Here is a 19,555-nt window from a genome sequence, read left to right on the forward strand (position 1 = left end):
TGTCCAAGTACCCGTCCTGTCATTATAAGGGGTGCAGGCTGTTCTTTCATTAGCAGAAAACATACAGTACAATGTTCCCAGTGAGTTATCTCTGGGACCGGCGACAGCCATGCTGAGTGGAAAGGGACACGTCACAGTTGTGGCTGATTTCCAGCAGTGAGTTCTGAAATGTTCTCCTGGCACAAGCGACGAGGAACTAAACTGATAACAGATAAAATGAGCGAGCGCCAGTGGTACATACAGCTCGGCTGAGGGAACCAGCCTACTCACCGTGCGTGCCAGGGCCCTGGCCATGGTTTTGTGGCACAAGAGCTGCAGTCGGATATCTGCATCCCATTTCCGGCACATCTGTATATACTCGTGGCTTCCCAGACAGTGCTTGCTGCGGATGGAAGATATAGTCAGTCATATGCGTCTGCATGTATCACGCCCATTGTTCCCTTCCACATATCCAACAGCACACCATAAAAACCTTTTGTATTTGGGTACAATGGGCCGAGGCAATGAGGTGTTAATACCAGGAGACATGGGCTGAGGGGGCGGGGGCTCCGCATGGCAGGAGACGGGCCGAGGGGGCTCCGCATGGCAGGAGACGGGCCGAGGGGGCTCCGCATGGCAGGAGACGGGCCGAGGGGGCTCCGCATGGCAGGAGACGGGCCATAGGGGGTGGGGTTTATGAATGACAGCGACGAGTCGAGGGGGTGGGGGTTCCTACTGGCAAGAGATGGGTCAATGTGGTTTCCAATGGAAGGAGAAAAGCCCAGGCAGCGGTGGTTCCAAACATCAGAACACTGGGTAAGTCTGTGTATGTGTGTGTGTGTGTGTGGGGGGGGGTTTACGAACTCCAGGACACTATGGGGGATAGTAATACAAGACCTGTGTATGGGGTCTGATGCAGATATGGGCACCAGACACCAAGATAAAAGTAGAACATTTCTTGCACCTCACCTTCAGCCCTGCTTCCCTGACCCCACCACACTCGCAGAAGACTACACCCCCGATACAGCATTCCTCTACGTGGTGACCACTTGTGTACATCTCTCTCTATGTATTACCGCAGACACACTGGGGAGAGTTGCTCAGTGGGGCAGTTAGGAAATGGTTAAGTAATGGATGAATAAAGGATGGGGCACAAGACTATACACATACCAAGCAATGACATGGGACATTTGGAAAGGTCCACTTACTTCTGCAACACTTCCTCTTGGCCGCACACCTTCAGTATATAGCTCTCGATGTCCACCTGATTCAGGTCATCGTGAACCCAGCACAGAGCCTGCATAATAATCAGCTCGACTGGAGAGCTTACTGGATAAAACACACACAAAAAGTATGGACTCAACAGATAACCCAAGCACGAAATAAAGTCAGGCAAACAGGACTGGCATAGGGGACAGATGTAATCCCACCACATGGCCAGAGAGGGGGCGCAGTCCGGTGGTCTTACAATGCCAGCCCAATAAGTGGAATGTATTAAACTGGACTACATGGAAGCAAGGGATGATATAAAGGTCACTCATCTCCTACAGTTACATTTAACAACGTCCTATGGTGTAGAAGATGCAGCTGGCACAACTGTGGGATGCCACTTGCACCCGTTACCACAGACTCACCATCGCATGTGAACGTCACTGGCTGCTGGAAACCCGCAATCTCTATAGAAACCTTCATGCTGGAGATCTCATTGGTCAGGTTCCGCTGTAACATCACTGGGCTCAGTACACAGCCGTTATTTGTGAGCGGGCAGTGGCTGGGAAACCGCCTCTTCAGCCTGCGCGGGAAAATGGCGGCATTAATACGCATCTGTGTGCTGTGATATTCTAGGTCCATCTCAGTCTACATGGAAACTATTATTTTTCATTAATTCGGCCAAAGTAGACGCATTATACCTTACAACGCCTATACCCGACAGACAGGCTGGACTGACGTGGGTAGAAACTGGTGCGATGGGTATGGATTTTAAAGGCTCCTTCAATGGGACAGGTTTAACTGACGCTGTATAAATGTTTTTGGGGAAAAAAGGGGAAAGAACCCCCTCTTACACATACACATCTGTAGTCATTTGATCAACCAGAGGAAAAGTGAATAAGTCTGTATGAGACATTCTGATCCATGCTATTAACTAGGGCGCCACAAGGGGGCATGCTATTAAGTCGGACGCCACAAGGGGGCATGCTATTAAATAGGGCGCCACAAGGGGGCATGCTATCAACTCGGGCGCCACAAGGGGGCATGCTATCAACTCGGGCGCCACAAGGGGGCATGCTATCAACTAGGGCGCCACAAGGGGGCATGCTATTAATTAGGGCGCCACAAGGGGGCATGCTATTAAGAAGGGCGCCACAAGGGGGCATGCTATTAAGTAGGGCGCCACAAGGGGGCATGCTATTAAGTAGGGCGCCACAAGGGGGCATGCTATTAAGTAGGGCGCCACAAGGGGGCATGCTATTAAGAAGGGCGCCACAAGGGGGCATGCTATTAAGTAGGGCGCCACAAGGGGGCATGCTATTAAGTAGGGCGCCACAAGGGGGCATGCTATTAAGTAGGGCGCCACAAGGGGGCATGCTATTAAGTAGGGCGCCACAAGGGGGAATGCTATTAAGTAGGGCGCCACAAGGGGGCATGCTATTAAGTAGGGCGCCACAAGGGGGCATGCTATTAAGTAGGGCGCCACAAGGGGGCATGCTATTAAGTAGGGCGCCACAAGGGGGCATGCTATTAAGTAGGGCGCCACAAGGGGGCATGCTATTAAGTAGGGTGCCACAAGGGGGCATGCTATTAACTAGGGCGCCACAAGGGGGCATGCTATTAACTAGGGCGCTACAATGTGGCATACTATTGACTAAAGCACTACAATGGGGCATGCTATTAACTAGGGTGCTACAATGGGGCATAATATTTAGTATGGTGCTACAATGTGGCATCCTTTTAACTAGGGTACTGAAATGGGGCATCCTATTAACTAAGGTACTACAATGGGGGGCATACTATTAACTGAGGTACTACAATGGGGCATACTATTAACTAGGGCGCTACAATGGGGCATACTATTAACTAGGGCACTACAATGGGGCATACTATTAACTAGGGTACTACAATGGGGCATACTATTAACTAGGGCGCTACAATGGGGCAATCTATTAACTAGGGCGCTACAATGGGGCATACTATTAACTAGGGCGCTACAATGGGGCATACCATTAACTAGGGTGCTACAATGGGGCATACCATTAACTAGGGCGCTACAAGGGGGCATGCTATTAAGTCGGACGCCACAAGGGGGCATGCTATTAAATAGGGCGCCACAAGGGGGCATGCTATCAACTCGGGCGCCACAAGGGGGCATGCTATCAACTCGGGCGCCACAAGGGGGCATGCTATCAACTAGGGCGCCACAAGGGGGCATGCTATTAATTAGGGCGCCACAAGGGGGCATGCTATTAAGAAGGGCGCCACAAGGGGGCATGCTATTAAGTAGGGCGCCACAAGGGGGCATGCTATTAAGTAGGGCGCCACAAGGGGGCATGCTATTAAGTAGGGCGCCACAAGGGGGCATGCTATTAAGAAGGGCGCCACAAGGGGGCATGCTATTAAGTAGGGCGCCACAAGGGGGCATGCTATTAAGTAGGGCGCCACAAGGGGGCATGCTATTAAGTAGGGCGCCACAAGGGGGCATGCTATTAAGTAGGGCGCCACAAGGGGGCATGCTATTAAGTAGGGCGCCACAAGGGGGCATGCTATTAAGTAGGGCGCCACAAGGGGGCATGCTATTAAGTAGGGCGCCACAAGGGGGCATGCTATTAAGTAGGGCGCCACAAGGGGGCATGCTATTAAGTAGGGCGCCACAAGGGGGCATGCTATTAAGTAGGGTGCCACAAGGGGGCATGCTATTAACTAGGGCGCCACAAGGGGGCATGCTATTAACTAGGGCGCTACAATGTGGCATACTATTGACTAAAGCACTACAATGGGGCATGCTATTAACTAGGGTGCTACAATGGGGCATAATATTTAGTATGGTGCTACAATGTGGCATCCTTTTAACTAGGGTACTGAAATGGGGCATCCTATTAACTAAGGTACTACAATGGGGGGCATACTATTAACTGAGGTACTACAATGGGGCATACTATTAACTAGGGCGCTACAATGGGGCATACTATTAACTAGGGCACTACAATGGGGCATACTATTAACTAGGGTACTACAATGGGGCATACTATTAACTAGGGCGCTACAATGGGGCAATCTATTAACTAGGGCGCTACAATGGGGCATACTATTAACTAGGGCGCTACAATGGGGCATACCATTAACTAGGGTGCTACAATGGGGCATACCATTAACTAGGGCGCTACAATGGGGCATACTATTAACTAGGGCGCTACAATGGGGCATACTATTAACTAGGGCGCTACAATGGGGCATACTATAACCTAGGGCGCTACAATGGGGCATACTATTAACTAGGGCGCTACAATGGGGCATACTATTAACTAGGGCGCTACAATAGGGCATACTATTAACTAGGGCGCTACAATGGGGCATACTATTAACTAGGGCGCTACAATGGGGCATACTATTAACTAGGGCGCTACAATGGGGCATACTATTAACTAGGGCGCTACAATGGGGCATACTATTAACTAGGGCGCTACAATGGGGCATACTATTAACTAGGGCGCTACAATGGGGCATACTATTAACTAGGGCGCTACAATGGGACATACTATTAACTAGGGCGCTACAATAGGGCATACTATTAACTAGGGCGCTACAATAGGGCATACTATTAACTAGGGCGCTACAATGGGGCATAATATTAACTAGGGTGCTACAATGGGGCATACTATTAACTAAAGTGCTACAATGGGGCATAATATTAACTAGATAACTACAATGGTTCATAAAATAAACTATGGAACTACAATGGGGCATAATATTAACTAGTGCACTGCAATGGGGCATAATATTAACTAGGGTGCTACAATGGGGCATAATATTAATAGTGATACTTCTAGGATCATGGAACGGCAGGGCGCTGGGGTATGCAGGCAGCCTGAGGTAGGCCACCGTCATGAGGTGGGCCCTTGCCTTCACCATCGTTGTTGGAGACGGACCTGGACATCCAATGCCAGTTTGGGGCACCCTGCCAAAACAGCCTAGCGTGAATACTATATTAAGAGGTGCCGCAAGAATTATTAGGACACGGACCCCTTCAATATGCTGCTATGGGGACCTCAAACTCCTGGCTACCCCCGTCTCTGCAGTCTGCATCAGACAGATAAAGCACAATTATTTGTTCATTGACAAAAAAGATACAAAAAGAAAACTGCATTCTGCCAAGCAGAGCTTTCACATTTCCAGAGGGTCTATTATCTGTCTGTACAAGGACAGTGCTGTATAATATCCAAACAGTCTATTATAGCTGTTTGTACAAGGACAGTGCTGTATACAATGGGAACACTTAGTAAGTACATTACACACTATACCGCAGAAGTGGGGGTGTCTGTCAATGTGTTTGTAATACCGTGTAAAAGGGAGGGCTAAACATTGTATGTTATTTTCCCCTAAACCCCCTTCTGGGTGAGAGCAGATAGTGAGCTCTAGGACGCGAGACTGTGATTAGGGCTCGGTGCTCTGTGATAGTCTGCAGTTATCTGGAATCCATGTTACGTGGCACTGCACTCTCACCTCTCCACCTCTTTGCAAAACGCTGCAAGCTCTTCATCCTGCACTTCCAACTCCCGTAACACAGAATTCCCTGCCGGGATTGGTGCGCTGGTCCCATGGTCGTTCTAAAATATAACACAAGAGATTCTTAAAAGGACCCTGGAACTCAATGTTTAGATCAGAGCAGTGAAGGGTCTGATTCTGAATGAGACGGATCTCTGTGCACTAGTGCAAACGGTGAGTTAAAAATGTGGTGATCTGCTACCTGTACAAGAGATGCCGTAGTGCTGCAGGCCGGGACGTTACACGCGTCACACCCGGGCAGCCATATGGATGACTGCAGATTCTGGCACTGGTACACTTCAGAGTACCAGTGAATGAAGCGTCCCAGTCCTACGCATTTAGGAACCCCCAATTCATTGGGCGACTACATATACGGCTGTAATGGTGTCCATACACCAGGGATGGGGAACCTTCGGCCCTAAAGCTGTTGTTGAACTACACATCCCACCATGCCGTGCAACAGTTTTAGCATTGCCAAATAGCAAAAATGTAGCAGGTCATGGTGGATTGAGTAGTTCAACAACAGCTGGAGGGCTGAAGGTTCCCCATCCCTACCATACACGGAGCGATGATGTGCTCCATGCATTTTTAACCAGATCGCATTTAGTATAAAACGCATGCGATGTGCTGCAGCAACGTGCGCTTTGTAGTAGGTGCGATGCGATCTAGTACAAAAAGTATGTTCAAACGGATATCTACGTTGCAGTGTAAGAATAAAGGAGCCAGTATTTACCCTGCACAGAAACAAAATAACTCACACAAATCTAACTCTCTGCACATGTTACATCTGCCCCACCTGCAGTGCAGCATGGTTTTGACTCTGGCTCACAGTAAAGTGTGTATCCAGCATTAGAATCAGCCTCAGAATACATTAAAGTATTATCTTTAATTATACTGGGCTCCCTTTCACACCACGTCCCCAGTTTGAAAGTACCAAACTGTATAAGCCGGGTCGACCAACCTTGCAATTCAACCTGGGTTATACAGTAAGAAGGGTTAAACCCGGATTGCCCTGTTTATAATGGGTGACCCGGTTCTAGTGTGAAAGTGTCGGATCTGGGCCGGGTTTTGCAATCTGTAAGTGGTAATAGTGGTGTAATAGCAAAGACTGCAGTCATTTGAGGGTATGAACGAACCAATGGGCACTGCGTTTCCTCCAAGCAAGTCTACAAAGCCGTCAGTAAGTCTGTGTCTAGTTTATTGGGTAATTTCCACCTACTGGCATTAATTACACGCATCCTGAATAGTAATAAGATAATGGATTCGATGCCTCACCTCACCATAGCTGGGGGAAGAGTCAATGCCTCACCTCACCATAGCTGGGGGAAGAGCCAATGCCTCATCTCACCATAGCTGGGGGAAGAGCCAATGCCTCATCTCACCATAGCTGGGGGAAGAGCCAATGCCTCATATCACCATAGCTGGGGGAAGAGCCAATGCCTCATATCACCATAGCTGGGGGAAGAGCCAATGCCTCATATCACCATAGCTGGGGGAAGAGTCAATGCCTCATATCACCATAGCTGGGGGAAGAGCCAATGCCTCATCTCACCATAGCTGGGGGAAGAGCCAATGCCTCATATCACCATAGTTGGGGGAAGAGCCAATGCCTCATCTCACCATAGCTGGGGGAAGAGCCAATGCCTCATATCACCATAGCTGGGGGAAGAGTCAATGCCTCATATCACCATAGCTGGGGGAAGAGTCAATGCCTCATATAACCATAGCTGGGGGAAGAGTCAATGCCTCATCTCACCATAGCTGGGGGAAGAGTCAATGCCTCATATAACCATAGCTGGGGGAAGAGTCAATGCCTCATATAACCATAGCTGGGGGAAGAGTCAATGCCTCATCTCACCATAGCTGGGGGAAGAGTCAATGCCTCATCTCACCATAGCTGGGGGAAGAGTCAATGCCTCATCTCACCATAGCTGGGGGAAGAGTCAATGCCTCATCTCACCATAGCTGGGGGAAGAGTCAATGCCTCATCTCACCATAGCTGGGGGAAGAGTCAATGCCTCATCTCACCATAGCTGGGGGAAGAGTCAATGCCTCATCTCACCATAGCTGGGGGAAGAGTCAATGCCTCACATCACCATAGCTGGGGGAAGAGTCAATGCCTCACATCACCATAGCTGGGGGAAGAGCCAATGCCTCATCTCACCATAGCTGGGGGAAGAGCCAATGCCTCATCTCACCATAGCTGGGGGAAGAGCCAATGCCTCACCTCACCATAGCTGGGGGAAGAGCCAATGCCTCACCTCACCATAGCTGGGGGAAGAGTCAATGCCTCATCTCACCATAGCTGGGGGAAGAGCCAATGCCTCATATCACCATAGCTGGGGGAAGAGTCAATGCCTCATCTGACCATAGCTGGGGGAAGAGCCAATGCCTCATCTCACCATAGCTGGGGGAAGAGCCAATGCCTCATATCACCATAGCTGGGGGAAGAGCCAATGCCTCATATCACCATAGCTGGGGGAAGAGTCAATGCCTCATATCACCATAGCTGGGGGAAGAGTCAATGCCTCATATCACCATAGCTGGGGGAAGAGCCAATGCCTCATCTCACCATAGCTGGGGGAAGAGCCAATGCCTCATATCACCATAGCTGGGGGAAGAGCCAATGCCTCATCTGACCATAGCTGGGGGAAGAGCCAATGCCTCATCTCACCATAGCTGGGGGAAGAGTCAATGCCTCATATCACCATAGCTGGGGGAAGAGTCAATGCCTCATATCACCATAGCTGGGGGAAGAGTCAATGCCTCATATCACCATAGTTGGGGGAAGAGCCAATGCCTCATCTCACCATAGCTGGGGGAAGAGTCAATGCCTCATCTCACCGTAGTAGCTGGGGGAAGAGCCAATGCCTCATCTCACCATAGCTGGAGGAAGAGCCAATGCCTCATATCACCATAGCTGGGGGAAGAGCCAATGCCTCATCTCACCATAGCTGGGGGAAGAGCCAATGCCTCATATCACCATAGCTGGGGGAAGAGCCAATGCCTCATCTCACCATAGTTGGGGGAAGAGCCAATGCCTCATCTCACCATAGCTGGGGGAAGAGTCAATGCCTCATCTCACCGTAGCTGGGGGAAGAGCCAATGCCTCATCTCACCATAGCTGGGGGAAGAGTCAATGCCTCATATCACCATAGCTGGGGGGAGTCAATGCCTCATATCACCATAGCTGGGGGAAGAGTCAATGCCTCATATCACCATAGCTGGGGGAAGAGCCAATGCCTCACCTCACCATAGCTGGGGGAAGAGCCAATGCCTCATATCACCATAGCTGGGGGAAGAGTCAATGCCTCATCTCACCATAGCTGGGGGAAGAGCCAATGCCTCATATCACCATAGCTGGGGGAAGAGTCAATGCCTCATATCACCATAGCTGGGGGAAGAGCCAATGCCTCATATCACCATAGCTGGGGGAAGAGTCAATGCCTCATATCACCATAGCTGGGGGAAGAGCCAATGCCTCATATCACCATAGCTGGGGGAAGAGTCAAACAGGAAATGTCACAAGACAATAAAAGGAAAGAAGAAAATAGCAGAATAAGGCAACATCATTCTTTTGGGGAACAGGACAAAGAAGCCGCGACCTGACACTGACAGGCAGCGGAGACTTTCCAGCGAGTCTGCCCGATAGCTTTAAAGGAAACAATCATCTTAAAGGTAATATCAGGGTCAGATTTGTCTTTTAAATAATAGCTTGAGCCATTGGAATCGTGCTGATGTAGGCAAGAAGGAGAACAACACTGACTACCCCTGAGCTAATGAATGATTGTCCAGACAGCGATCACTGTAAACAGACTACACATTAATTTTTGGAATAAAAAACGCCACAGCATTAACCCTTTGCATTTAAGCAGATATTTTGAGGATAGCTCACAGCAACGTTGGCACTCAAAAGGGATAAAACATCAACACAAATTACAATACAATGCCAAGTCACTCACTTGTGTACATTACATACCACAGGGAGAGGGTACTAAAGCTAAGACCTTCCATTCTCATCGATGAGCTTGAACAGAATTGTTTTGGCTTTTAATGTTCCATCCAATCCACGGGATGGAGAGACAGGTAAATAGAGCACAGATAGAGAGAGCGGACTGGAGGCAGCCTGCAATAATGCTCAGGAACGCTCAACAATTCTGTGGTTTGACATTTACACTAAAATGAGCAGATGGGAAATTCTGACAAACGTTCTGCGAGATCGTTCCAAGTGCAACAATGAAACCAGTCCTGCGCGGTGTAACATCGCAAAAAAAACAACGTGTAGCAAAAAGCTGGACCCTCCAAGGACTGTAGCTTTTAGAATATCTACTTTAAATAAGGACATTTACTGAGCGGGGTCACCGAGTGCAGCCTACATCTCAGGGCCTTCACTAAGGAAGGATTGTTTAATGATACTCTGTGCATCAGTAAACCCACAGAGTTTTAGGGTTGCTCCCAGCAGCCGCTAGGCGCGGGATACATCCTGCCGAGCTCCCAGCAGCCGCTAGGCGCGGGATACATCCTGCCGAGCTCCCAGCAGCCGCTAGGCGCGGGATACATCCTGCCGAGCCCCCAGCAGCCGCTAGGCGCGGGATACATCCTGCCGAGCCCCCAGCAGCCGCTAGGCGCGGGATACATCCTGCCGAGCCCCCAGCAGCCGCTAGGCGCGGGATACATCCTGCCGAGCTCCCAGCAGCCACTAGGCACTGGATACATCCTGCCGAGCTCCCAGCAGCCGCTAGGCACGGGATACATCCTGCCGAGCTCCCAGCAGCCGCTAGGCGCGGGATACATCCTGCCGAGCTCCCAGCAGCCGCTAGGCGCGGGATACATCCTGCCGAGCTCCCAGCAGCCGCTAGGCGCGGGATACATCCTACCGAGTTCCCAGCAGTCGCTAGGCGCGGGGATACATCCTGCCGAGCTCCCAGCAGCCGCTAGGCGCGGGATACATCCTGCCGAGCTCCCAGCAGCCGCTAGGCGCGGGATACATCCTGCCGAGTACCCAGTTGCCACTGGGCGCAGGATACATCCTGCCGAGTACCCAGTTGCCACTGGGCGCAGGATACATCCTGCCGAGTACCAAGTTGCCACTGGGCGCAGGATACATTCTGCCGAGTACCAAGTTGCCACTGGGTGCAGGATACATCCTGCCGAGTACCCAGTTGCCACTGGGCGCAGGATACATCCTGCCGAGTACCCAGTTGCCACTGGGCGCAGGATACATCCTGCCGAGTTCCCAGCAGTCGCTAGGCGCGGGATACATCCTGCCGAGTTCCCAGAGGTCGCTAGGCGCGGGATACATCCTGCCGAGTAACCAGCAGTCGCTAGGCGCGGGATACATCCTGCCGGGTACCCAGTTGCCACTGGGTGCAGGATACATCCTGCCGAGTACCCAGTTGCCACTGGGCGCAGGATACATCCTGCCGAGTACCCAGTTGCCACTGGGCGCAGGATACATCCTGCCGAGTACCCAGTTGCCACTGGGCGCAGGATACATCCTGCCGAGTACCCAGTTGCCACTGGGAGCAGGATACATCCTGCAGAGTACCCAGTTGCCACTGGGCGCAGGATACATCCTGCCGAGTACCCAGTAGCCACTAGGCACAGGATACACCCTGATGAGTTCCCAGCAACCGCTAGGTGCGGGACACATCCTGCCGTGTTTTCAGTTGCACTAGGTGCGGGATACATCCTTCCGTGTCTCCAGTTGCCATACTGCCGTGTTCCCAGTAGCCGCAAGGCACTGGATAAACCCTGATGAGCTCCCAGAAACCAGCTAGGCGTGGGACACATCCTGCCATGTTCCCAGTTGCCACTAGGCGCGGGATACATCCTGCCGTGTTCCATGTTCCCAGTAGCCGCTAGGTGCGGGATACAGCCTGCCGAGTTCCAGCAACCACCAGGCGCGGGATACATCCTGCCGAGTTCCCAGCAGCCACTGGGTGCGGGACACATACTGCCGAGTTCCCAGCAGCCACTAGGTGCGGGATACATCCTGCCGAGGTACTGGATACATTCTGCGGTGTTCCCATGTCTATATTGTTACATTCATTTGAACGGATTGTGTTGCACCAACTATTTATGACCCCTTTACACGCCATGCTAACAACATACTAGGATGTAAAAGTTTTGGAACTTTTCAAACGATATCTGAAAAACTTGGGGCGTGTGGCTTATTTTAGTAAAGTAGTACGGCTTCTTTTGCAATTAACTCACATTTTCCAAGCTATTTTAAGCAAAACTATTCAGAGGTCTGTAAGCAGCAGATTCTCGGGTTAATAAAAATAAAAACCCTGTTCCCTCTGTACAATGTACAACGGAACGTTAAATATTTACTTGTAACAGTCGCCAGAGATTGTTCATTTAAAATTAAGTTCTACTCTAAGGTGTAGCCTTTACTACCTGTCCTAGGACTGATGGATTTAGAAGCAGCGAGTCACAATGAGACAATCCCGTTTTTATACACATACAGTATATACCCTGGTATGATAAATAAATACCCCCCTGCTCTACAGCTTTTTGTTTCTCTAACAGAAACCCCCTTGGAGAAGAATAAGGATCAGGTGCACGCAGAAGGAGGAGCTATGTATGACTCCGGCACTCACCTCTGTGGTCGGACCCCTAGACAGCTGCACATGTGCTGGTCTCAAGTTTAAAGAGTGGCTCCGGGTAACCGTAGCTCCAGAGGGCGATTTACCATTCATTTTCCGCTCAGAGAGACTGGACTTCAAAGGCTTCTCTTCCAGCAGAACAGCATCCCAGGGGTCTTCTGCGACCGTTCCGGACGAGGCTGCCTCGATGTCCTGGCAATGAACTGGTATCTCTGCAATATCCACCCTGGGCTTGCTCAGAGGGTCCAGATCCAGCCAGTCGAATTTACTGATGTCGTCCGGTTTCTCCACGCTCTGTACAGGAGATTCAGCTGGTGACAAATGCGTTTCGTGGCCGGATTTCCCATTCCTTAAGGACTCCGAGGTCTTTGCTATTTTGTCAAGCAACTTGGCCATGTCGGGGGAGACTTCACTGCGGTAAGCCGGCAAGGTTCCTCTTACTTGGAAGGCAGACCTAGCCGGAACGGGGTAGGAGACGTACGGGGCCCGTGCTGGAAGACTGAGATACATTGGCTGTTTCCGTGGCATGAAAGACATGCTGGGACTGAACCCGTTCTGAAAGGGATCGGCACATTTGGGGTACAGCGCAGAAAAGGTTGGCTGCAGGGGGCAAGGCACCGGTGTGTGCAGCCGGGATGTCCATGGACTGCTTTGGAAGGAAGGAGTGATGTAACATTGCGCTGAGACCACGGGGCTCAATGCTTGCGTATGAGCTACCGATAGTGGCTTGGGGACAACATCAAAATTGTCATCCAGAAGCAGTTTCTCTAACTCAGCTAAAGGAAGCTTCTCTAGATCAATGCTTTGCAGAGTCTTTCCTGCTCTCTTCTTGGCATCCACCTCCGGGAAAGCCATAAGGTCATGGTCCTGCTTGCCCAAGGCTGGAGATATCGGGTGGGCTCTAATGAAAGCATTGCTCTGACTTCCCAGCAGCCGCTTCTCCCTCCGCAGCTTGTCTAAAGCGTCCGCTTCCATCTGCAAAGCCTCTTCCTTCCCCACGTCCTTTGTTCCCGCAGTCCGCACAGACGGAGATACGTTCTGTCTGAAGCCATTACTGCTGGAGATCTGGGCCATACTGTGCCCCAGTGGTCACTGGGCCAGAAACTTGCAGCGGACCCTCACATGTGAGATCTGAGGAGATAGAAAGAGGAAACAGGGTGACTCAGGATGATGCCCTGCTCTGTCAGTGGCACTTACGTAACAGACATGTAATATACTCCTGGTTGTGACATTTAACAGGATAACAAACGAATAATCAGAGACACTGATGTACTCTGTAATTGCTCATACGTTATGCATGTACAGTATATACAGCTTCCCTGCTTTCATCCTACAGCTTCATTTTCCAGCCAGGGGGGGTACACTGCAACAAGCCCCAGACCCCCCCCCCCCCAATGCAGCATGTGTCACACTGCAACCAGCCCCAGACCCCCCCATGCAGCATGTGTCACACTGCAACCAGCCCCAGACCCCCCCCATGCAGCTTGTGTCACACTGCAACCAGCCCCAGACCCCCCCCATGCAGTGTGTGTCACACCGCAACCAGCCCCAGACCCCCCCATTTAGCGTGTGTCACACCACAGCCAGCCCCAGCCCCTCCCAATGCAGCAGTGTCACACCACAACCAGACCCCCCCAAGTAGCGTGTGTCACACTGCAACCAGATCATCCCCATGCAACAGTGTCACACTGCAACCAGACATCCCCATGCAACAGTGTCACACCGCAACCAGACATCCCCATGCAACAGTGTCACACCGCAACCAGACATCCCCATGCAACAGTGATCACACCGCAACCAGACCATCCCCATGCAACAGTGTCACACCGCAACCAGACCATCCCCATGCAACAGTGTCACACTGCAACCAGACCATCCCCATGCAACAGTGTCACACTGCAACCAGACCATCCCCATGCAACAGTGTCACACTGCAACCAGACATCCGTATGCAACAGTGTCACACTGCAACCAGACATCCCCATGCAACAGTGTCACACTGCAACCAGACATCCCCATGCAACAGTGTCACACTGCAACCAGACATCCGCATGCAGCAGTGTCACACTGCAACCAGACATCCGCATGCAACAGTGTCACACTGCAACCAGACATCCTTATGCAACAGTGTCACACTGCAACCAGACATCCGCATGCAGCAGTGTCACACTGCAACCAGACATCCCCATGCAACAGTGTCACACTGCAACCAGACATCCCCATGCAACAGTGTCACACTGCAACCAGACATCCCCATGCAGCAGTGTCACACCGCAACCAGACATCCCCATGCAGTGTCACACCGCAACCAACCCCTGCCCATGCAGCAGTGTCACCCCACAAGTAGCCCCTCCCCATGCAGTAGTGTCACACCGCAACCACACTGTCCCCATGCAGCAGTGTCACACCACAACCATCCCGAAACCCCCAATGCAGCAGTGTCACACCACAACCATCACCAGACCCACCCCATGCAGCAGTCTCACACCACAACCAACCCCTCCCCATGCAGCAGTGTCACACCCCAACCAGCGCCTCCCAATGCAGCAGTGTCACGCCCCAACCAGCCCCACCCCATGCAGCACTGACACTGCAACCAGCCCCCTAGACCCTCCCCATGCAGCAGTGTCACAATGAAACCATCACCAGACTGTCCCCATGCAGCAGTGTCACACTGCAACCACCCTCAGACCATCCCCATGCAGCAGTGTCACAGTGCAACATCCCCAAAACCTGCTCATGCAGCAGTGTCACACTGCAACCATCCCCATGCAGCAGTGTCACACTGCAACCACCCCCAGACCATCCCCATGCAGCAGTGTCACACTGCAACCACCCCCAGACTGTCCCCATGCAGAAATGTCACAACGCAACCACCCCCAGACCATCCCCATGCAGCAGTGTCACAGTGCAACCATCCCCAAAACCTCCCCATGCAGCAGTGTCACACTGCAACCATCCCCATGCAGCAGTGTCACACTGCAACCATACCCATAGAGCAGTGTCACACTGCAACCACCCCCAGACCGTCCCTGTGCAGCAGTGTCACACTGCAACCATCCCCATGCAGCAGTGTCACACTGCAACCACCCCCAGACCATCCCCATGCAGCAGTGTCACACTGCAACCACCCCCAGACCGTCCCTGTGCAGCAGTGTCACACTGCAACCACCCCCAGACCATCCCCATGCAGCAGTGTCACACCGCAACCATCCCCATGCAGCAGTGTCACACTGTAACCACCCCCAGACCGTCCCTGTGCAGCAGTGTCACACCGCAACCACCCACAGACCGCCCCCATGCAGCAGTGTCACACCGCAACCATCCCCATGCAGCAGTGTCACACTGCAACCACCCCCAGACCGTCCCTGTGCAGCAGTGTCACACCGCAACCACCCACAGACCGCCCCCATGCAGCAGTGTCACACCGCAACCATCCCCATGCAGCAGTGTCACACTGCAACCACCCCCAGACCGTCCCCGTGCAGCAGTGTCACACCGCAACCACCCCCAGACCGTCCCTGTACAGCAGTGTCACACCGCAACCATCCCTGGACCCTTCTCATACAGTAAATCAGTCCCACTAACATCTATAAAGGGTTATTGGGAACTTAGCGGAATCTGCTCCGATTCTCTTCACGGGAACCATCCCAGTATTACACAGTAGCACACGATCACCCTGTTGCCTTCCAGAGTTTAGGGGCCGCACACTTATGGAAGCTGCACTCTACCTCCTGGAAGGGTTAATATGTACCCTGCCCGGAGCGATGGATGAGAGGCACGCTGTCTACAGGTGCGCAGTGCCTGGGGAATGGAGGAGAAGCACCAGATCCCCTGCCTGCAGCTTCACATGAATTCAGACTGGCTGCAGCAGCCAATTTCCCCTGTGATAAATAGATCATGTATGACAGAGGAGTAGTGAAGGCCTCCAATCCCTGACATCCTAGTTATCTCTCTGCCCCCAGGTCAAGTCCAGTACAGACACCCTTCATGTTATACACACTAGGCCTTGTGAGGCGTTAACCTGAGAGTGGGCTGTGCGCCCCAATGGCATGTCTGGCACAGTAGAGACTGGCATTACCCTCCACCTGGCAAACACCGGGAGCAGATATTCAGCGTGCGCACCAAAGCGGTACACCAGTCATACAGATCACAGTGACAGGGTAATTGCAAATCAAACAACATCAAATATAAAATGTAACTTTTTCGAAACTAATAAACATCAGCATCATGCAGGAAACATACTTTATTTAGAAAACACACAAACAGAAACTTCCTTTACTTTGCAATAGTAATATCGCATTTTAGGCCAATGGTATCATTGGTCTATCTAATTATAACCGTTTTACACCATGCGGTAAATGACCTATTCTCAGTGCGATAAACACATGGGATACAAGCAAAGGATCTGGGTGTTATCCAGTAAAACGGGGCTGAAAGAGCAGTTTATCGGGGATTATGCTTTGTGTGGCTCATGAGAAGAAAGGGTAACAGATCACACGTGGACGTTCTAGGTGGAACGTATAAAATTCTGGGGTCAGATGTTGGTCCATACAGGTAATGCAGCTTGTAGGGAGGCGACAGGCAAGAGATACCCAGAGTGACAGGTCTGTGTGCCACCTGGTACCTCTCTGTAAAATGCCCCATTACATAGACAGGCACACATAATAGGGGCTGCCCGCCGTAGTGACACACAGCAGGCTCATTAGATATACTGGACACACCTAAGCGCTCAGCAGAAGCGTATCAGACAATAATCCCACTGAGGAATACAGACATTCACCGGCAATGTAACAGTTTCATCATGCATAGTCTATTATACACTAGAGTCTAGTGTATAAGTGACTAGACAGAGCCGGCCGCCAGCAATATACAAGTACCCCAGCCAGAGTGCATTAGGCCAAGCTGAGGATATAATGATACAAAAGGAGATGTAAATAATGCAGAATCCAGGAGCCAGCAGGTGTACCGTAGGGATCAGTCGGGGGAAGATGCACGTCAACCGGGATCGGTAAAGAGAGTGGGCTCCTGGGAATGGAGCTGTGGGTGCCGATACCGGATTGTGTACATAAAGCAGCTACATAGTAGAGAGACATATAATATACCACACTAGCTAAAAGTCCATCAAAATGACGGCTTCTGCAATGTACTTCCACTTTGGGCTGTGACAGTTTTTAGCCCACAAACTCTTAACTCCCGGTCCTTATCTGCTCCTACCTCCAAATCTGTCTCCGCAGCTCCCCCTCTCCATATCCAGCAAGTTGGAAACATATCAGTGTCCCTGCAAACATTGCTTTCACTTTCTGTTATGACATACTTCAGCACACTAATACCCCTTTCACACCAGCCACCCGGCAATTAACCGACATTTTTAAGTGCCGGGTAATATTGCCGGGTGCACCTGGACCCCATTCACACCACCCGCAAATTACCGGGTTAAAGCTTTTCAACCCGGTAATTTGCTGCAAAACCCAGGTTTTTTGGTGGTGTGAAAGGGTCAACACGGGTCTTAAATCCCAGCACTCCAACCCTGGTCAAGAGCAGGGTCAGAGTTCCGGGATTTAAGACCCGTGTTCACCCTTTCACACCACCAAAAAACCCGGGTTTCCCGGCAAATTACCGGGTTGAAAAGCTTTAACCCGGTAATTTGTTTTGTGGTGTGAATGGGGTATAAAGGTACAAAAGTAATTTGGTCCATCAAGTGGCCTCCAGTGGTCCGTGGCAGTACTTCACCTCATAAAGATGAGGAGTAGTTAGCATTTTATATATACAGATGTGACAGGACCAAAGATGCTGTGTTGTGCTGTAAAATATATATATATATATATATATATATATATATATATATATATATATATGCTGAAGAACAACGGCGGCACTCGGAGACTTGTAGACAAATTATTTTATGTGATCATAAAAAGGTGCAAAATTACAGACCGACGTTTCGGGGAGAAAACCCCGTTTTCAAGGTGCAGAGAGTGACTCATGGGTGTAATGTAACCATTACACCATCCATACTGCCCCGTATATATACACATGGTGGGAATAGAACCCATGACCTCAGCGATGTGAGGCAGTAATGTAACCATTACACCGTCCATACTGCCCCGTATATATAACACATGGTGGGAGTGGAACCCATGACCTCAGTGCTGTGAGGCAGTAATGTAACCATTACACCATCCGTACTGCCCTGTATATATAACACATGGTGGGATAGAACCCATGACCTCAGTGCTGTGAGGCAGTAATGCTAACCATTACACCATCCGTACTGCCCCGGATATATAACACATGGTGGGAGTGGAACCCATGACCTCAGTGCTGTGAGGCAGTAATACTAACCATTACACCATCCATACTGCCCGTATATATATAACACATGGTGGGGATAGAACCCATGACCTCAGTGCTGTGAGGCAGCAATGTAACCATTACACCGTCCGTACTGCCCCGTATATATAACACATGGTGGGGATAGAACCCATGACCTTAGTGCTGTGAGGCAGCAATGTAACCATTACACCGTCCGTACTGCCCCGTATATATAACACATGGTGGGGATAGAACCCATGACCTTAGCGCTGTGACTCATTTATGCTAACCATTACGCCATCCGTACTGCCCTGTATATATAACGCATGGTGGGGATAGAACCCATGACCTCAGTGCTGTGAGGCAGTAATGTTACCATTACACCGTCCGTACTGCCCCGTATATATAACACATGGTGGTATAGAACCCATGACCTCAGCGCTGTGAGGCAGTAATGCTAACCATTACACTATCCGTACTGCCCCCTATTTATAACACATGGTGGGAATAGAACCCATGACCTCGGAGCTGTGAGGCAGTAATGCTAACCATTACACCATCCGTACTGCCCCGTATATATAACACATGGTGGGGATAGAACCCATGACCTCAGTGCTGTGTGGCGGTAATGCCAGCCATTACACCATCCGTACTGCCCCGTATATATAACACATGGTGGGAATAGAACCCCTGACCTCAGCGCTGTGAGGCAGTAATGCTAACCATTACACCATCCGTACTGCCCCGTATATATAACACATGGTGGGGATAGAACTATCCGTACTGCCCCGTATATATATCACATGGTGGGAATAGAACCCATGACCTCAGAGCTGTGAGGCAGTAATGCTAACCATTTCACTATCCGTACTGCCCCGTATATATAAAACATG

The 19,555-nt window shown here is 50.8% G+C and overlaps 1 protein-coding gene across 2 annotated transcripts in view; it reads right to left on the reverse strand.

The window, feature by feature from the left end:
- The window catches only part of PIK3C2A (phosphatidylinositol-4-phosphate 3-kinase catalytic subunit type 2 alpha), an 83,504-nt gene that overhangs the window by 50,764 nt on the left and 13,185 nt on the right, over positions 1-19,555 (reverse strand). For both annotated transcript variants that reach the window (XM_083164704.1, XM_083164705.1), the window contains 5 exons: positions 12,342-13,478; positions 5,695-5,798; positions 1,614-1,771; positions 1,188-1,308; positions 271-382 (listed from right to left, as the gene is read on the reverse strand). In XM_083164704.1, coding sequence (XP_083020830.1) covers positions 271-382; positions 1,188-1,308; positions 1,614-1,771; positions 5,695-5,798; positions 12,342-13,421 — 1,575 coding nt within the window. In that variant the 5' untranslated portion in view covers positions 13,422-13,478. The remainder of the gene's footprint in view (positions 1-270; positions 383-1,187; positions 1,309-1,613; positions 1,772-5,694; positions 5,799-12,341; positions 13,479-19,555) is intronic.

The sequence above is a fragment of the Crinia signifera genome, chromosome 11 (genome assembly GCF_055691185.1).
Source record: "Crinia signifera chromosome 11, ASM5569118v1, whole genome shotgun sequence".
In the NCBI taxonomy this organism is placed as follows: domain Eukaryota; kingdom Metazoa; phylum Chordata; class Amphibia; order Anura; family Myobatrachidae; genus Crinia; species Crinia signifera.